The sequence below is a fragment of the Dipodomys spectabilis genome, unplaced genomic scaffold (assembly GCF_019054845.1).
Source record: "Dipodomys spectabilis isolate Male_0828 unplaced genomic scaffold, ASM1905484v1 ptg000006l, whole genome shotgun sequence".
Lineage (NCBI taxonomy): Eukaryota > Metazoa > Chordata > Mammalia > Rodentia > Heteromyidae > Dipodomys > Dipodomys spectabilis.
The window spans coordinates 15,236,422-15,257,000 of record NW_024870683.1 but is presented as its reverse complement, the minus strand read 5'-3'; the positions used below and the strand labels follow the sequence as shown (position 1 = coordinate 15,257,000).

The window sequence follows — 20,579 nt, the reverse complement described above, 5'->3', positions numbered from 1 at the left end:
AAATCTGTATGAAAACTTCAGCAGTGGAATCATTTTATAGGGTAGATTAAAAAAAAAAGCAAACATATACTAACCTATTTTCCCAGATTGTGGAAGAGCTTCATCTCAGGTGCTTTGTTGTGAACTAAATGAGACCATATCTGTAAAAGCTCTCTGAAAGACAGAAGGTGCTATACCTGTGTTTCTTAAAGTGTGGCTTGTAGGCTGGCAGCAGCTGCATTCCCTGGGAATGTGTGAGATACACAGATTCTACAACCCCAGCTCAGGTTCATCCAAACAGGTATTCTGGGGCAGCGGGTCAGGATCTAGTCCCTGCTTTTACCAGCCCACCAGGTTGGTATTTGATAGATGGTGAAGTGTGAGAACCGTTTGCTACTCATGCAGGTGATCTGCCCCTCTGGCTTGTGGGAATAAAGGCTTTCAATTGATCTGACTTTTAACCATGTTAAAAGGATTTGTGTCACAAAACTCAGGTGGAGTGGATGAGATCATTGACAAGGCTGTATGTGTGACCACACTGTCATGCAGTGTGATTGTGGAAGCTCATGCTGAGTGTGTCTCAACATGGTATCAGAAAGCAATCTTTCTATGTTCCTCCTAATAAGATGGAGTGACCTGACTCATTTTTTCTGTGTGTGTAAGCCAGAAGCCTGTGGACATCAATGGCTTTCAATCTAGGCAACCAATATTGTGATATTTTTCTCCACCTGCTCCATAGTGCTTGCTCTTTTTTTTTCTTAATTTCAACTTTTGGAGTTACTTATTAAAGGAAAACAAAACATCATGTCTTCAATAGGCTTGAAGCTTCAGGATTTCCTGGTGGATAATGAAGCCTTCTCTGGATTTCTGTATCACAATCTCTCTCTCCCAAGGCCAACTGTGCACAGATTGCTGCAGGCTAATGTCAGTCTGCACAAGGTAAGCTGCATCTTCAGTGTCCTCCGTGGGGGCTGAATGAAACTCTTGTTTTTTGTAGTGAGGGAAGTGGTTATTCTGAATTCAGATTCACCTACGTTTACTTCCCTGTTCAGGCAGGAGAGGGGACTGTAGAATCTGGTATCGAGGGCCAGTTGGTTGAAATAAAACTGATTTTTTTACCTGTCCATATGTGATGACTTCATCCGAAAAGCGTTACATTTTTCAGTTAAGGTGAATTAAATTGAAAGACAAATCACAGTTCTGAGATAAGAGCTGGGATGATGATTATTGATCTTGAGCAATACTGTCTATAAAATATAAGGCAGGGAGCTTGCTGCTGGCTCACACCTGTAATCCTAGCTACTCAGGAGGCCTAGGGCTGAGGATCACCATTTGAAGCCAACCCAAGTAGACAAATCTGAGACTCTTATTGCTAATTAATCCTCAAAAAGCCAGAAGTGGAGGTGTGGCTCATGTGGTAGAATGCTAGCCTTGGGTAAAAAAGTCAATTGAGAGCCCATGGCTCTCAGTTCAAGCCCCAATACCAACACACACATACACACACAATTTAAGACAGGAAACTGTGAAAAGATACAGAGATACACAATAGACAACTTTGTTAGGTTTATAAAAATCAGTAAGTAATATTAGTGTTTGTGTAGAATTTTAACCTTTGATTCATGGAGAACTTTCTCTGGCATCCGTAATTCACCTATAGCTTCTGGGCAGATTGTGTGTTTATTGCTTTCTCAAAGATGCTTCTTGAGTTTATTCTCTAGCAGAAAGGGGAACTTCTCTCTCAGCCCATCTCATACAAAAAGCAGAACTAGTGGAAATGTTTATGCTTGAAAATAAGGTTTTTGCTTCATACAACTGAGAATTCTTAAAATTAGAAAAATGTGCTTACTGCTTGCCCTTATGAAACTAGGAAAATATGCCTGTATTTACTCATTGTGTGGCTGGGAGGTGGGCCAGAGGCAGCAGGCTTTTGAAAATAGTTGCATTTAGTACAATTTCCACTGCATCCTGCCAAGTTCATATCTGTCACATCCCATCAATTGAAAATCAGGGACATCCTAAGCATGGAGGTAGTCCTGGTATGGTAATTAGAGTGGGTTGTCTGTGTTCTTAAGCACAGACCCTAAGGGGAGACTGACAGCTTGGCAGCAAGGATTAAGGCCAGGGGTAAAGCTGAAGTGCATTTGAATACCTGGCATTAGGTGAAAACTTAATGGAAACCATGGCAGGACCAAAGCTCTGTAGTGCTTAGAAAGCTGCATGGGTTTGAGAGGCTTTTGTTCCATCACTCACGTCTAGTTGCTTTCTAAACAGGGCAGACTGCGCTCCTTTACACTAACAGAGGAGTTAGTAATGGTTTGCTGTAGAGTCTGCATTATTCACTTCTTCAATCAGTATTCACTGTTGGTATCATCCTAGCACTGTGCACTGTAAACAAAGACCCATCTCTTTACAAAGCCAGCTGTCTACTAGCCCATCAATGAGATGATAAGAGGCATGGATTTCTAGCACTCTATTTGGGGGCAAGTGACATGAAAAATTTCAAATTCTTTATATATATATATTATTATAAAGTTACTGTACAGAGGGGTTACAGTTACATGAGCAAGGGAGTGAGTCCATTTCCTATCCAGCATTGTTAGCCCCTCCTTTATTTTTCCCCTACCATCCCTTTCCTCCCCACCTCCCCAACTCCTTCCCCCACCCCCTACTCCTAGCACAAAGTTATCAAGTTTGTTTTCAACATAGTGTCTTGTACATCTTGTTGTTACACTTGGTCATCCTGTATCCTTATTTCAGCAAAAAAAAAAAAATCCAAATTCTGACATTACTTGAGCATAGTTCTATGCATCAGCTGAATAGCTTTTGCAGATAAACAGAAATAATTGTTTTATTTTTGTGATTCAGTCCAACCCCAATGTAAGATATCATAAATTCCAAAATAATGAAGATAATTTTCCTCTAATAAAAGACGTTTCAAGAATCCAGGCTCTGTTCCAGGATAGAGAAAGAATATTGGCCTTAGGATGAAACTCTGTAAGGGAGATACAGATTTAGGAGATTCTAAGTCAAATCCAACATGCAGGTTTGGAATGTGCTGGAAGATTTTGTGCTGCCTCCTTTCCAAGTTCATTGAAGAGGCTTGGCACATTGAACTACCACAGTGGTGACTTGTTTTTTTTTTTTTTTTAAGACTTTCAAATCTGTATTCACATGAAGCACCCTGAAAGGCCTTCAAGACTCAGCTTCTCATCTTTGTAACCTGTTTTGCTTGTCTCTCTTTGCATGAATTATCTCCAGGTATTTTTGCAAGGTTACCAGTTGCATTTGACCAATCTGTGCAATGGATCAAAATTAGGAGATACCATTCAAATCAGTGAGCCGGAAGTTTCTGAGCTTTGTGGGCAACCCAGAGAGAAGCTGGATGTGGCAGAGCAGGTGCTTCGTTCCAACAGGGACATTCTGAAGCCGATTGTGGTGAGTAGGCTTGCTCTGTGGAGAAGCTTGAAGCACTAATGATTGGGGATGTGAATCCCCCCCCCCAATAATATGAGTTTGTCTTTGTAGAAACAGAGCTGACTGGAAGTTGGTGTTACAATTTAGCTCAGTGGTGCCCTAAGTGTTCTTTCAAACTTTGGTTCATCTCACTATGGGTGAATGAGAATGAACATGCTGGTTTGGCTGAGTTCAAATTCAACATCCCTTGTACCTGTTTCAATCAGCAATGACCTGCTTCTTTTATTAATTTTTTGTATTTAAGTAAGGGTTTATTTGAAGAAAGAATTTTTGTTTTTAACTCTTGGTTACTTTTGTGGGTTTGAATCAGAAAGGAGAATTTATGGGTAGTCACAGAGAAACCCTGGAAATGGATGGGATTGCAGGAATACTTAATCAGTGACAAAATTACTTTCAAAGTAAAAACCAAACAAATAGCATTTTGGTTAGCCTAGGAATCTATCATGCAGAGAAGGCTGCATGATGCCCATTTACTCTTAATCAAAGAGTACAAGTGAGGCTGGATATTGTTCATCCGTGCTGTCTATCATAATTCTGAGTAGATATGCATCTGAGCTTTCCAAGAGTTCTGGTGAAATGTTCCTCCAATAGCATCCTTTACCATACAACATTCTGGTTTACTACTCACCAGAAAGTGCTTTAATTTGTTAGTACATTTTTCAAAACCAGGGGAAAAAGCTCTGAAGAATGGGCTTAGAAAGAGCTGTTTCTCACTACAGTAAAATGAAATTGCAATTCTTTTAGACTTTGAGCATCGTGACTTCTTTATAGGGAGTTGACTCTTCCCAGGAAATTCTAAGAATGTTTAGTTCCACTCTAGACCTTGTGTCTAGATTATACTTTGTAATGTGGTCTTAGAAACCCACCTCAGGGCTGGGCCCCAGTGGCTCAGGCCTGTAATCCTAGCTACTCAGGAGGCTGAGATGTGAGGATTATGGTTCAAAGCCAGCCGGGACAGAAAAGTCCGTGAGACTCTTATCTCCAATAAAACCACTAAAAAACCGGAAGTGGCACTGTGGCTCAAGCGGTAGAGTGCTCGCCTTGAGCTGAAGAGCTGAGGGATAGCTCACAGGCCCAGAGTTCAAGCCCCACGACTGACCAAAAGAAAAAAAAAAAGAAAAAAAGAAACCCACCTTAGGGTGCATGATTGTCTAGACTGACAAGCAAGAAGTTCTTGTATGCTGCTCGACTCGAATGCTATAGTAGATGTTTGAGGCAGAGGTGGGTGCAGAATTGTGACTTTCTGGTTCTTTTGTGGTGGGCATCTAAGCCAGTCATGTGACATGTGCTTAAGATTGCTTTTGTTTTATTCTATTTTAGTGTTTTTTTTTTAAAATACTAAGTCCTTGGTTCAGTGATCTGTGATTCATTTGGTTATTGTTTCCTCTATTATAATTTCAAGTGAGATATATTTCTTTATGGAGTCGTTTGTATCCGTAACAGTCCAAAATAGATGAGCTCAATTGCATAGACATTTCCAGCTTGTTGGCATTCTTTTTGCATTATGAGAGATAGAAGGTCAAAGTTATTACAAATTGTACCAAAGGTTGTGGTCAACCACTTTCTTGGAACTATTTTGGGCTGCTGCATTTCAGTAAAAGACAAATGTTTGCCCTTCAGTTCTTGAAAAGATGAATGTTTTCAGGAGGCAGATTGATGTATTTGGGTGCCCATTTATTCTATTTCATTTCTCTTTGCTCATTAAGCACCTATTGTGTATGCAACACAGTGAAATCTCTTCATTCACATAATGTCTGAATTATACTCAAATTAGAATGACACTTTAGCCCTCATCATATGACAATGAATATCTTGGGTTTCAGCTTCAAACTGTCTCCCTGTTTGGGAGGATTAACACCATGACAAAGCACATGGAAATACACCTTCAGACTTGTCATCTGCATCCATCTGTCTTGCTGTGGTGTCCTGTGGGTCAGCTGAATCCTAAGGATGTGTTGTTTTGTGTCCATTTTGGATGTGTGCATGTGTGGCACATCTCTGGCTCTTCTTTGGCTCTTTTGTTGTTGCTGAAAAAAACCTCTCTTCCAAAAATCAGAAAAAATGGGGGTTTTGCATTAGATTGTAGTCAGTGATTAGGATTGTTCTGTGCAAAGAGATTTTTGGAGGGTGCCTTTGGGATGAAATGACTTCCAAAGCTTTTGGAATGTTGTTTATTGAATGAAACACAGCTTTAATTGGACTATTGGGATTGCTGTTTGAATTACAGGAAGCATTTTTTTCTCTTGCCTCTCAGTTGAAATTTCAGTGCTTGTGATGTAGATGGATGTCACCTGTGGCGTTACTGCACATGGATGGTTAATGGTGCCAAGAGCAGCAACTGGGCAGCAACCAGATGCCAGGACCAGCATCATGGGGGAAAACTATTCTGTCCATGTGTGTTTATGTACCACAAGTGGATCATCAGGAAAGACGTCTTTTGAAACATATTTTCCTCTTACTATTATTATTTTATTTAAAACTTTTTTTTGGTGTGGGTGTTCCCTAATTTTTCAGCCAAGGGTATTCTGGCTTTTTCTCCTGGGTCCCTTCCAGCCTCCAGATGATCGAGAGAACAGTGTTTTGACAGTGTGAAGGAATGGCAGAATTGGAAGGATCTTGCCTTAGGGCCATCTGATATAGGTTCAACTTTTGCTTCAATCTTTTTTTTTTTTTTTAATCATCACTGACCGTGGGGAAAAATCATTTTAGCTTCTGTAGGCCTTCCTCTTTTTTTTTTTTTGTCATCAGTCATGGGGCCTGAACTCTGGGCCTGGGCTCTGTCCCTCAGCTCTTCAGCTCAAGGCTAGCGCTCTACCACTAGAGCCACAGCGCCACTTCTAGTTTTCTGGTGGTTTACTGGAGATAAGAGTTTCAAACACAGACTTTCCTGCCCAGGCTGGCCTTGAACCGAGAGCCTCAGATCTCAGCCTCCTGAATAGCTAGGAATACATGCGTGAACCACCCGCACCTGGTTTCCTCTTCTTTTATGGGCAGATGATTTAATCTATCATTTATTGTGATTATTGGACATAAGTATGAAGATTCTGCCACGTACTAAGTGTTCAACAAAGAAAAGCTGATCATAATTGACATGAGTAATATTCATCTTAAGTTTCACACAATTACCAGTAAGATGGAAGTCTCTTTTTGTAGATCAAAGTTAAGTCAGAATCATACCAAGCAAGGTAGTTCTGGAAAACATTTCAGTGAAGAAGTGCAGTTTTTGCCTAGGTATTGCCAAACCCTCACCCCTTGGTTCATGGTTACATCTGTATTTAAATCTGTATTTCACATGGAAATGAGTATTCTATGTCAGGATGCTATTATATCCTTCAAGTTCTCCAGTATTATTACAATGTAATTAGACACTCTCTGTTTTTTTTAACTTAGAAACATACTCATTTATATAGGAGTGGTGGTATTCACCTGTCATCTGAGCTCTTCATTGCGTGCTTATTATGTATGTATCAGGATGGTTCTAGGAACTAGACTCAGCTGAGATCCTCAAAAAGACTTTCTGATGGGTCCAAGGATGGGTTGATAAATGAAATACTATCTCTCGGATAAACGCCTTTGTATCAGAAGGGAGAGTCATGTTGCTGAGTGTTCAGAGTATATGTATTGTTAAGCAAATTCTAAGAGGAGCCTAGGACCTCTGAAATCAAATTCCATGTTCTCATTGCTCAGCAGGTGGATTTAGTATACAGGTGGCTGCCTAGCAGGCAGAGTTTTCCCCACTTTCAACCCCTGAGGTCCTTCCTGCTGCAGTACACATCTTTCTCAGGTAGGGGATAGAAAACCGTGGGGATCTCCCCCCGCCCTCTGTTTCTTCTGCCCCATAGTAACTTCCAGTCTTTGTTTTGGACTGTAGGGAGGAGTTATAATCTGGAAAATTTTGGCCAGAGCAATTTATTTGTTTCTGTTGTCAAGGCCCTTGCTAGTTGTTTTGGGTTCACTGTTGCTGCTGTAACAAATTACTCCCATCCTTAACAGCCTAACACCACACACGTTCATCATCTCACAATGGTGAAGGCCAAAAGTCGTAGTATAGTGGGGGCTTACTTGGCATACAGTCTCTCATGGCTGAAATCAGGGTGTTTGCAGAGCTGTGTACCTTTGGAAGGCTCTGAAGATGCATCTGTATTTAAGCTTTTCTGAAGATGAATCTGTATTTAAGCTTTTCTGAAGATGCATCTGTATTTAAGCTTTTATAGGCTGTCAGCCAAATCCAGTGTCTTGCACTTACCGACTAGAGTCCCTGATTCCTTCCTGCCTTCAGCAAGGGGAAGGTCTGTGCTCCTGGGAGCCTACTGTTTCTCTTCATCCTTTTTCTATGGTTCAGCACTCGGGTTACATCCCTCTCATGATTTCAATCTCTGACTTTTCCTGCCATCTCTTTTTTAATTTTTTTTTCCAGCCAGAGAAAGCTCTATGGCTTTCAGAGCTCATGTGATTAAATTGTCCATGCAGGATAATCCCTTTAAGGTCTCTTACTTTACATTTTGCCCCATAATGTAAGATAGATTCCAGAAATTAGGTTATGAACATTGTTTGGGAACCATTCACCTGCCACGACTGCCTTCTAAGAGGGGAGTATGTTTCATTTTGTCTTTGAAGTGTTCACTCAGGGCCTCAAGCTTTTATTGATCCTTTTTCAGCTTGCTCATATTCTAAGAACAATCATAATGTGTATTAAACACTTCCCATTAGGGTTTTTAATATACAAACCAAAGAGAGGTAGTAAGCAGAGCACCTATGATCAAAGCATGAGACATTCATCCAACAAAGTTCATGAAGTTTTTTTTTTTTTCCGTACATTTGCTTTATACCAGGCACTGTTTCAGAGAGATGCTGAAAGTTCAACCATGGCATAGGCAGAGAGGAATACATGGGACTTTCATTCTGGTGGTTCTGAGAACAAGTGTTAAGGCTGGGACTGGGCATTTGAAGAATTCATCACAGATTCTGTGAGGAGTTTCTTCCTACCCCATTTTCATTGAAGATCTCTCACCTAGATCCTATAACATTAGCTTCTGCCAGCCAGGGACATGGTGATATGCAGTAGGAAGAAAGTGCCATTGGAGTTAGCTAGGTTAGAACATTAGTCCTGGCTCATCATTGTCCCTGTGATAGGAATATGATGTCTGATCCTTGAGGGCAGAGTCAGGCATAGAGATTTATATATCTGTATAAGCAATACGGTGGGTTTTGTACATAATACCACTATGTGGTTAGATCATCTCCATTGCTGCTGATATCTTCTGCCTGAAATGGAGAAGACCCTGTTCTTCTGATTCCTGCAGCATATTCCTACCAGGGCAGAACTTAGTTCATAAGTAAAAGGGTCTTGAGGTTCCAGGAAGACCAGTGACCTCACAGCTGATCTGTATATAAACCCACTGATGGGTAAGAAGTAAACAAGGGGCCTTGTCTCAAAGGACCTTTGTTTAGCTCTGTCTTTACTATTATGGATGAAGACTCAGAGTACAGATTGAGTTTATCTTCTCCATGGTGGCTTTGTAGGACTTGATACATCAACTTGTTATACGTAGTCCTCAAAGCAGCTATGTGGGATTTGGTGGGAGAGAACACTTCCTTTTCCTTTTTGCTGCCTCAAATTCAGACATTTGTAGAAAGTATGAGATGCTGTTTGGCCTTGTTTTAATTGGATGCTCATTTTCTTTTTGATGCCCATTTGATTACAAAAGCCACTTTCTCTTGTTAAGTGATCACAACCCTCATAATTACTTTTTTGGTTCAGCAACACAGTCTTTACCTTCACCTCATTCCTTTGGGAAAGGAGAGCATGAGACTGTAGGCTAGCCTGGTGGAATTAGCCTTGTGCTAATACGACTGCCCATTTTTATTCCATCTGCACAGATATTTTTGTCTTAATTATACTACTTTGTTCTTGAAAAGTGCTGCTGTTTCTAAATAAAAGTTTGATTTTTGTTCTAAATTATGCTAATCCATGTAGTTAATTATGCTTAGAAATAGCTCTAAATGAAGTATTTTAATGTGTGAAACACATGAACTTTAAAAGTTATGTTCAAATTGCTTAGTTATATTTTAAAAGCACAATACCTTTCTTAGGCATAAATTTCATAATTTCCAATTTTCATGAAAAAAATATCAAAGTGTTCTTCAAAGGAAATATTTGCTGTTATGGAAATTATTCAGATATGACAGTGATTACTTCTGGGTTTTATATGTGGCATATGGTTTACTTCTTGGTGGTTTGGAATATTAATCCTAACCCTAAGTTTGACTTTTGGAATAGGAGAAAAATAAGTACAGATTTTCTTCTACTGTACGGAGGTATTCAAGGAAAATTTGAAATATTGTAATGATAGCTAGCATGCATTTGCAGGAGAAAAAAGAATTATACTTTGTTTTGAAAAAAACTATTCAAATGTATGCATACTCACACTTTATTTAGCATTAGAGTCCCCGAAAAACTTAGATGCAGATATGATTTTTGTAAAGTGAAAAATAGTTTTCAATTGCATTTAATTTCAAGGATATCTTGTTCTTGTTTCTATTTGGCTATGATTTCAAATATATTCATAATATCCTTTATCTGTCTTCATTTATGTGGTGATTATCTATAAACAAATCAATTCATTCAGCTAACATTTATTGAGCCCAGCTCAATAAAGTCTTCAGCTTTTTTATGGTATTTTGAAGGCACAGTCTTTACTGTTAACGTGTAGAGTCATGTTTTGCTAATTAGTTCATGTTTTTATATTTTGTTAAAGAACTGATTTCCTACTTTAAGTTCATAAGTGTATATTTCTCCTGTAGGTTTTAAACTTTCATTTTTACTTTTATATGCAAAGAATTTATACACGAGTAATGATGTGAGGTAGAAAATATCCCTTTGTAACATTGTTATTTGTGTGTATGTGTGTGTGTGTGTGTGTGTGTGGGGTGTAGGTGGAGAGAGAGAGAGAGAGAGAGAGCACTGGGGCTTGAACTCAGAACCTGGAGTTCTCCATTGGCTTTTTGGTTTAGGGCTGGTGTTCTACGACTTGAGTCATGCCTCCAGTGTAATATTCTTCAATCTGTATCAGTCTCCTTTTTGTATTTTATAATGTTTATGCACAGAAAAAGTAAAATCATATCTTAAGTAAAAATATATAAATGATAATCCAAGCTTGAAACTTGATTCTGAATTTGAATTGTGTGTGTGTATGTGTGTGTGTATGTGTGTGTGTGTTTGTGTATATGTATGTGTGTTAGAGAGAGAGGGAGAGAGAGAAAAAGAGAAAGAGAGAAAGAGAGATCAAGATCAGCTCATGCCTATATATGTAATTCCATTCAACACTCATTTGAACAGGGAGGTTTGTATTGAATGCAGGTTTCCAATGTTCCTAGAGAACATTTACTATTTATTCTTAAACCGATAGTGTGGAATCACATTGACTACTTTACCTTATTATTTATGGGTAGATTGAGCTAAGGCTTCTGTTATACACCAAAACCAAAAAAAGCATTCAGCTAAAGAAGCCCGCAGACCACAAGTACAACAACAAAACCTTATCAGAAGATGTAGTTTCCGTAAAAGTCTGATGCTCATGGCAGATTTAGTGAGGTCCTTGTGTTTACATCCCACAACAGTTACACTGGGGTAAAACTGTCATGTAGTCGGTCCTGCTGTATGTATGGAGTTTTGCTGAGTTGTGGAACTTGTAAAATGAGAAAAATAAGCTTGTCCTCAATTTTAAGACATTGACATTAAGAACTTGGAGGAAAGGAAAGTTGTTACCTATGAATATGTAAATTTATTCAGATGAAGAAACCACATTCTAAGTGTGACAAGCATTCTTCACCAATTTGTACTTATTAGGGAATAGGTGGCTGGGAACTGAGACAGGGGTCAGTGTTGGATCTGGGGTTTAAGAGACACTTCTGGGCACCTGTGATTGGCACCACTGTGGATCAGTCTCAGTTTGGAATTTCACAATCCAAAGTAATGGTAGTATGTGGACCAGAGAGGGAATGTACAAACACACCTTCCTGCAAAGAACCCTGGGAAAGTGAGGCTCTGTGAGCATTGTCGTGTTCTAGGGTACACATGCACTTACACTGAGATGAAGATGAGTATGTACACACCACATGAGATGTTTTTATCCACGATGTATGCACTAGCTTTAGTTAGGTATTCCTACAACATTGGAAACCATTCATCGTAGAATTAGAAATTCTTATTTGAAGAAAAAAATGAAACCTACATGCCACCATTTAGAATAATTGTAATGTCCTTTCTTTTGGTTAGTTTCGTGTGTGTGTGTGTGTGTGTGTGTGTGTGTGTGTGTGTGTGTGTGTGTGTGTGTTTAAATTGAAGACTGGGAATGGTTTTAATTGGTTATTTTCAATGGTGATACCAGCCTTATATCTGAGCTCAGAAACAAAAGTATTTCTTTTCTCATTCCAGATAGGACTAAACTCCACGTCTTCCTTCCCAATTCAGCAGCTGGTGGAAGCTACTAGAACTTTACTGGATAGTCTTGGAAGTCTGGCCCAAGAGGTAAGTTGTGTTTTTCTAGTAGTAGTAAGTGATTGGCTCCACAGTGGCTTTTCTTTTTTCCTAAGGTAGTCTTTTAAATCTGAATATCATGTAAGAAGCAATATCAGTGTTAGAATCATAAATGATCTAAAACATGATCTGCTTTGATGTACTCACTTCAGAGATGAAGAAACTGAAGCTCATTGATTCTCAGAGCTAATTTGAGGCTTATAGCCGTGTATCTAGTCTAGACCTTTCTCCCAAGGGTTCTCTCTGTCCCTAGGTAATCACACATTGTGAAGAAAATTCTCTTCCACCCCTTCATGTTCTGCGTTTATCTGATTGGTGGTTTCTCTATGTAGCCTCTTCACTGGCAAGACATTAACATTTCACTGAAATGTGTATCTCTAAACGAATGGAGATAACAGGATTCCCCAATCCAGCCTTTTCCCTAGTAAAATCTAGCCTGTGAAGCTCAATTTTGGGTATATTGTCTCTTCTTGCCTTTTAGGCCTTTTAGGTCTGCATGTTGACTCATGGGTTTGAATAACCCTCATCAGAACAGAGGGCCTGTAGCAGTTAACCTTTCCTCTGACTTCCAGCTTCATTTCAAATCAGACTTGTGAAGGAGAAACTATGTAGAGACCTCCTATCTAAGGAGCTGAGCTGGGCAGTGATCATAAATAATACATTGTGTAATATATAGGACACTGGGAAATAAAAATTGATGGGAAATTTTTTTCAGACCTGGTCTAGTTCTTTTTTCTCTTTCTTTCTTTCTTTCTTTCTTTCTTTCTTTCTTTCTTTCTTTCTTTCTTTCTTTCTTTCTTTCTTTCTTTCTTTCTTTCTTTTTCTTTCTTTCTTTCTTTCTTTCTTCCTTCCTTCCTTCCTTCCTTCCTTTCTTTTTTTCTTTCTTTCTCTCTTTCTTTCTCTCTCTCTCTCTCTCTCTCTTTCTTTTCTTTTCTTTTTACTTAGGATCACAACCTTGCTAAGTCAGTACTCTACCACTTAAGCCACAGCCTCAGCCCTTTTTTGCTTTGGTTATTTTTCAGGTAGGGTCTTGTTTATACCCCAGGCCAGCCTTAGACCTTGGTCCTCCTGTCTGTAGCTGGGATTGCAAGGATGGATCACCACAAATAGCTTGTACATTGAAATGGTATTTTGTTCAGCTTGGCTTCAAACTGATTCTCCTAGCTTTACCTCCAAAGTAACTGAGATTACTGGTATGAGACACCATATCCAGCCCTCAGTCTTATTTTCAGCTGCTTCTCTAACTCATTATTTAACACTTATGCCTTTTTCCCCCCAAATACTAAAATTTACTTTATGTTTTCTGAACAGAGTGTTACATGTTCATCATGGAAAAGGTAGAACACTTGTAAAATAAAGAAAACTCTAGGCTTAAACATTGTCATCATGCTTCCTGCATTCCCTTCTCTTCCATCTTCTTTCTTTTAACTCCACTCGTGTGTCTCTGACAGAAGAGGCTTAACTTTTGGCTCCCCTTTCAGGAGCAGCGCCTTCCAGGCTGTCATTTGTGACTCTTGTTAGAAAGGTTGATGACCTTTGGCTGGGCAGAGAAGCTGAGCCAACTGTTATTCTTCACGGGGACAGAAAGAGAGACTGCTATGCCCGTCCATATCTATTTCTCCAGGGCCTTAGCTGACATTGGCTTACTCTTCATTGCTCTTGAGATTCTCTCCTGCCCTGTTCCTTGCTGTTTCATTTTTGGCCTTGGAGAAAGCAAAGCTGAGGTCTAGCAAGGGAGGCTGCCTGTAAACTCAGGCTATGTTGCACTCTTTTCTCTTTTATCACTGGTCCTGCTTTCTGTCGGGAGTCAAAAATGAACTGAGAGCAGGTGATGTTCCTGTGCTGATCGGAGGGAAGTTCTCCAAGTGGACAGTGCACATTTTTCCTTGGCAGCAGCTCTTTGTGCCCTGCTTCTCCTGATCTAGGATGAGCAAGAGCCCCTGGCTTCTCTCAATACAATACCTTCATGTCACTTTGATAATGAACGGCTCATTGTCTAACTTGCTATGTCCCAGGACCACAGGTAGGGTAGGAAGATTCATCATGAGGCTGTGAGATGATGTCAGACACAATACGTTTTGGGTCATGGATTTTTGAAGGGTTAAGAGAATAAAATATTTCATTTATCTCCTTTGTCTTCAACCCTTGCTCTCCCCCTTGCCCTCTTTCCCTTCCCTCTCCTTTTCCTCCAATTCCTGATCTTTAGCTGTTCAGCATGAGGAGCTGGAGTGACATGCGGCAGGAGGTGATGTTTCTAACCAATGTGAACAGCAGCAGCTCCTCCACGCAGATATACCAGGCTGTGTCCCGTATCGTCTGTGGCCATCCAGAGGGCGGGGGACTGAAGATAAAGTCTCTTAACTGGTATGAGGACAACAACTACAAAGCCCTCTTTGGAGGCAATGGCACAGAAGAAGATGCTGACAGCTTCTATGACAACTCTACAAGTGAGTATTTGTGCAGACCAAGCTTCCTTCCCACCCCGCTTAGCCGTGGGCTCGGCCTCTGCCATCTCCCCTACATCTGCTGGCCCTTCTCCTCGGGAGATGCTAATTGCCCCAGTTCTTTGTGGCCTGGCAGATGTCCAGTATATAGTAGTGGTTATCAAAATGAATAAGTAATTGAGAATCAGCCTCTCCCAATTTTCTGGAATAATCAAGGATGAGATATTGGCAGAAAGATAAATCTTACATGATCTCACTCATCTAGAATGTAAAAAAGTTGACTAGCGTAGAATGGAGGTTGCCGGGAGCTGGGAAGAATAGGAGATGTCCATCAAGGATTTAAAAAATTTGGTTATGTGAGCTGAGTCAGCCCCGGAGATTTAATGTACAATGTGGTGGCAGTAGTTAGTAGCGTTGTGTGTATTTTCCTAAAAATTTCTGTGAGAAGTGATCATAAGTATTCCTACCATACACACAAAACAACTATGTATGATGATGAGTACATTAATTATCTTAATTCTTTAAACCATTTCACGTGGATGCACATATCAAAACCTCAGGTCATATGTCATAAATATACTTCATTTTTATTTGTCTACTATACCTTAGCAAAACTAGAAAACTGAGAAAGAATAAGATTCTAGTATTTTAAAAATGTTATTATTACTATTGAGGTAAGCTTTAAAATGAAACTCTAATAAAACTAACAACAATAAGAGTAATAATAACCATTACAAGAAAATCCAACTTTGAAATGCAGCAGTGATACTCACTAGACACTATGTTGACCTATACAACTTGTGGGGAGGGTATGCAGGAGGGAAAAACTGAGAGAAGAATGAGGAAAGCGATGACACTGTTAAAAAAGAAGTGTACTCATTACCTGACCTATGTAACTGTAACCCCTCTGTATATCCCTTTACAATAAAAAAAAAATCAAGAAAAAGAAAACCTAACTTTGTAAAATTTCCAATATATAATACATTCTGTTTAAGTCATCTCACTTTGCAGGCATAATAACTCTGCAGGGTAGGATCTGAAACCCTACATTTCATAGGCTCAGAGGGGGGTAAGAGACTTGGTCAAAGCTACTACATAGCTAATCCCCAAGAGCTGGGATTCAAGCTCAAATCCTCCTGGCTCCCAGCTTTTCTCCTGTAAACCACACTGCCTCCAAAACACCTGTTAATAGCATGTGTGAACCATCACACTGAAGACATTTGATCTGTTGTTTGTTTTATGTTTTTAGCCGCAAGGCAGTGTTAAAGAGCCTTGTAATTCCATATCTGCTTGCTGCACATGGGTAGTTCTGTGGGCCTGTGCCCAGTGGCAGCATGGCAGTGTTACAGACAAAGACAATGGCGTCCTTTGCCTTGAAAACATGATGCGGCTCTGCCTTTCTCCATTTCCAGACACAGCTTTTCATGCATGACTGTAATACAAGACCCTCGTAGTCTCTGGACTAGTGTATTCAGAAATTTGCATGTTGCTTTACAAACCTGAAGAGGAAGGCATTGTAGGCAGTTTTACTTAATGTCATTTCCTCTCCTCACCTCCCCCAGCCTGCATGTCAACCCTAGGGAGCTTTTACTTGAACAAGAAATATAATTGTGAGCAAATTTTCTTTATTAAAAAAATTTCGAACTGGGCAGGGTGGAACTCATCTGAAATCCCAGCCCTTGGGAAGCTGAGTCAGGAGGATCATAAGTGCTACATAAGTATGTGTTTATATTTATATTCTGGGCCTAAGGATGTAGCCAAGTGGTTGAGTGCTTGCCTAGTATGAGTAAAGTTGTGGGTTTGATCTCTCACAATCCTCTCCTCTGCAATTCTGTTATCTTTGAAGCATATAGAACTACTTGATAACTTAAAAAAAAAACAACTTGAAAAGCTCACAGTAATTTATTTTGGGTGTTATTGGTCCTAGGGCTTAAACTCGGGGCTGGGGTGCTATCCCTTAGCTTTTTCACTCAAGGCTGGTGCTCTACACTTGAGCCATAGCTCTACTTCTAGCTTTTGTTTTGGCTAATTGGAAGTAAGAGTCTTATGACTTTGCTGTCTGGGCTGGCTTTGAACTGTGAGCCTCAGCTCTCAGCCTCCTGAGTAGCTAGGATTATAAGGTGTGAACCAATAGAGCCTGGCTTAATGATTAAAAAAAAAATCAGGAATAATCAATCCCATCTGTTTGTTATAATTTTGGAGTTTTCACTGGGGAGTTTTTATTAAGTAATAAGTATCCTTGTGATAGGATCTATTAAGTAAAGGGAAAATGTTGGGTATTTGTTTTAAAGCCAAAAACAAAAGTCTAAATCCAGCCTTCTGGTTGTCCTGTAGATAACATGCTTGTTTTTAGTGAAGACAAGAGATCTGAGGGCTGGCACGCAGTGCGAAGGCAAAGTTATGGGTACAAGTATACAGTAAAAACATTTTCCTGGGCTGGCTCAGCTGTGAGTTATAAGAAGCTCTGGTTACTGAAGCATTATTCTGGAGGATTTATGGAAAATATCTTAGTTAATCCTCTTGACACTCTGCCAAGCAGATGATACTAACTTTATTTTAACAAGGGGAAAACTAGGGATCAGACAAGGAAAGCCATTTGTTATGTGGTTGCTATGTGGTCCAGCTGGGATTCGTAGCCAGTACCACCTGACTGGCTCCAAAACTCTGCATGTTTCTACCAGCATATGGCTGTGTATTTGAATGAACCCGTATCCTTTGCCATCTTTGTAGCTCCTTACTGCAATGATCTGATGAAGAATTTGGAGTCTAGTCCTCTTTCTCGCATTATTTGGAAAGCTCTCAAGCCTCTGCTTGTTGGAAAGATTCTGTATACACCTGACACTCCAGCCACGAGACAAGTTATGGCTGAGGTAAGCTACCCAGGCCAACAGTCCCTCCTTGTGACTCCTTCAAGATTTTTTTGGGGGGGGATGCGGCGGGGGTGGGGGGAACAAGTCAAGGAGGTTTCAGATGGAGTAGACTGAATATACTCATGGTTCTTCTGGGACTTCAAAATATCATGGCTAATTCTGACTAGGACTGATTGTTTCGGACCAGTTCCAAAGCCCTGGGTATTTGAATCATAGCTACAGATAAGCATTTCTTGGGGGGATGGGAGAAAACTGGTCAAAGGTTGTATAATGGGGTATCTTTTAGAAGCACTGGATTGCTTATAATTTCTGCCTCCCTTTGTTTTTTCTATGACTCCTGGTTCCCTACTGGACTCTAGGTGAACAAGACCTTCCAGGAACTGGCTGTCTTTCATGATCTGGAAGGCATGTGGGAAGAACTCAGTCCTAAGATTTGGACCTTCATGGAGAGTAGCCAAGAAATGGACCTTGTGCGGGTGAGTTTCCCCCTGGTGACTGTGCTCACTTGAAAAGTGAGTTGATAGCCACTTTTTCACACGACTCAGATGAGAACTCTTAATGTAAACCAGTTACAACGTCATGAGCTTAGTTCAAGCCTCAGTGTTGCCATTGCTCCAGCAACATCAGACATGGTTCAATGTAGCTTTATGTGGTATGCCATCACAGTCTTCTCATGGCCAGATATTAGTTGTGTACAGAATTTAGTGAGGCGGTGGCTGAAGGTAGAGTTGGATGATTGAAAGACTCTGACTGTATTTCCAGTCCTGGTTGCTGAGCCAACCTCAGCATCTTCTTTTTTAAAATTTAATTTAATTTTTTTAATTGATATTGTAAAGGTGATGTACAGAGGGGTTACAGTTAGATAAGTCAGGTAATGAGTATGTTTCTTTTCTCTTTTCCTTTCTTTTCTTTTTTTTTTTGTCGGTTGTGGGGCCTGAACTCTGGGCCTGGGTGCTGTCCCTCAGCTCTTCAGCTCAAGGCTAGCACTCTACCGCTTGAGCCATAGCACCACTTCCAGCTTTTTCTGCTTATGTAGTGTGGAGGAATTGAACCCAGGGCCTTATGCATGGGAGACAAGCACTTTACCACTGAGCCACCTTCCCAGGCCCCTCAGCATCTTCTTTAGCCTTCTTATGTCTTTGTAGGTCTTAGAAGGAAGTGTGAGAGCCAACATGTGGCCCCGTCTGCAGACAGGCCCAGCGATAGTTTCCAAGGCTCTGCATAGCAACCCATACTGCAGGGAAGGGAATTGCACTTAATGCTTCCGAACCACTTGAAAGGGATAAGTGCACTGGAGACAATTGGATTCAAAAGCAGAGCAGTCTGAGAAGAACGGAATGTCTCCTTTGCCTGCGCTTGAGAGCCATTTAATCACATCATCTCTGCCTTGGGCTGAGTCAGAATCGTTAGACTATTTCCGATTGCCACGGTGAGGGAGGCCTCTTCCTTTTGCTTCTGCTGCCATTAAGAGGCAGGAGAGGATCTTTTGCCAGGTTTCTTGTCTTGAACTTCATTGATCCCAGGACCACTCACTGGATTTTCTAGACTTTACCCATCTGGAGCAAACCCTTCCAGAGTTTAGGAATGTCCCTGGATCTCCTGTGGGACAGATGACAGCTGAGGAAGGATCCTTCAGTGATGGAGATATAAATGCATTACTGTGATTTAAGAGGGCAGATGGACAAATGGAAGGCATAACCAGCGGTTATGTGAGGGAGTATAGCAGGCATAATGCTTTGGCAGACCTGTCAAGTGGCTTGGTGATGGAGAGGAAAGAAGGAGGCAGCAAGATGATTCTTGATGTCCCAGGCTGATGTTTTTGGGGGTCTGCAGTGCAGGAGGTTGGTCTGGGACAGAGACATGGGAGCTGTCATCCTATGGAGTCAGAGGAGCCTTACCAAAAACTGCTGTTTTTGTGTTTGATTTTGTGTTTTGTCAGTCATGGGGCTTGAACCCTATGCCTGGGTTCTGTCCCTGAGCTCTTCAGCTCAAGGTGAGTGCTCTACCACTTGAGCCACAGGCACCACTTTGAGTTTGCTGGTGGGTAATTGGAGATAAGAGTCTCATGGACTTTCCTGTCCAGGCTGGCTTTGAATTGTGATCCTCAGATCTCAGCCTCCTGAGTAGCTAGGATTTCAGGCATGAGCCACTGGCGCCCAGCACAACTACTGTTTTCTATAAGTTAAGGAACAAATTCCACAAGCCTGGGCTTTTCAGTCCTTAGCACTTCTTGCAGCCTGTTATCTAGTAAAAGGAGGCCATGCCTGAGGCTTCTGCTTTCCTCTGAAAGGCTGAGGCTTCTCTTTCCTCTGAAACTGTGAGGAGAGTTGCAAACATGTCTCCTTTTTGCTGAGCCTGCAGGGCTCTGCTCTTTGGCTACACATCTGTGTGGGCTCTGCCCAGCTGCCAGATCTGCTAGTCAGCCCCACATTGGCTTCCCTGTCATCACCCTGACACATGTGAAGAACTAGCAGGTGAAGGCTCAAGAAATGAAAAGTAGGCCTTTTTTGCATCATGAACCATGTGTCTTGATGCTGGAAAAGATGGCCTTTGGCTTCATTTAACCAGAAGCAAGAAGCATGAAGTCTTGAAACTAAGCTCAGTCTAGACTAGAATTTTTACTTGGGGGTCATCAGACTATATCTCAGAAGAGGGAGGTGATCCAACATGGAGGATGCATTAGAATCAGAGGTCCTTTGTTTTGTGCTTGGCATTGCCACCTATTAGCTCTGTGTCCTTTTATTAGGGACTTACCCTTCCTGAACCTCTGTTTTCCTGTGTGCGAAATGGGGAACATAAAAACAACTACGCTTTTGGAATAGTATGAGATGTAAAACATATTGGCCTCTCAATAAAATATTGTGAAGTGTCATTACAGTTAATACTGTGGATCTGGAATTTAAAACTGAGAATTCAGACTGGTCTTGATTTTGAGTCTCAGCCCCATACTTAAGAGTACTATAAATGGAAAGAGTTGGAAAAAAATTATATCAAGTGAAGCAAGCCAGACCCAGAGAAATATAGTTGCATAGTTTTCCTCATTTGTTATAACTAGAATGTGCCTATAAGTCACACTGGTTGGTAAAAGACAACACTTGGATGTGATGAATTATATAGGCCTCTAAATACTCACATAGGAGACCAAAGGAAGATATTCTTCGGAGAAGATTACAAGGGATCAAGAGTTAAGTGCATATGATCATATAAAATCATGCTTACAGGAATGAATTCCAAGAAATGGAAATGAGGTTTTTTGTTATTTTGCTTTTGTTT

The 20,579-nt window shown here is 40.6% G+C and overlaps 1 protein-coding gene across 2 annotated transcripts in view; it reads left to right on the top strand.

Moving 5' to 3' along the window:
• Abca1 (ATP binding cassette subfamily A member 1) overlaps positions 1 to 20,579 on the top strand; it is a 103,094-nt gene that overhangs the window by 33,717 nt on the left and 48,798 nt on the right. For both annotated transcript variants that reach the window (XM_042698565.1, XM_042698573.1), the window contains exons 5-10: positions 797 to 918; positions 3,238 to 3,414; positions 11,891 to 11,983; positions 14,199 to 14,439; positions 17,167 to 17,306; positions 17,666 to 17,782. In XM_042698565.1, the coding sequence (XP_042554499.1) occupies positions 797 to 918; positions 3,238 to 3,414; positions 11,891 to 11,983; positions 14,199 to 14,439; positions 17,167 to 17,306; positions 17,666 to 17,782 (890 nt within the window). The remainder of the gene's footprint in view (positions 1 to 796; positions 919 to 3,237; positions 3,415 to 11,890; positions 11,984 to 14,198; positions 14,440 to 17,166; positions 17,307 to 17,665; positions 17,783 to 20,579) is intronic.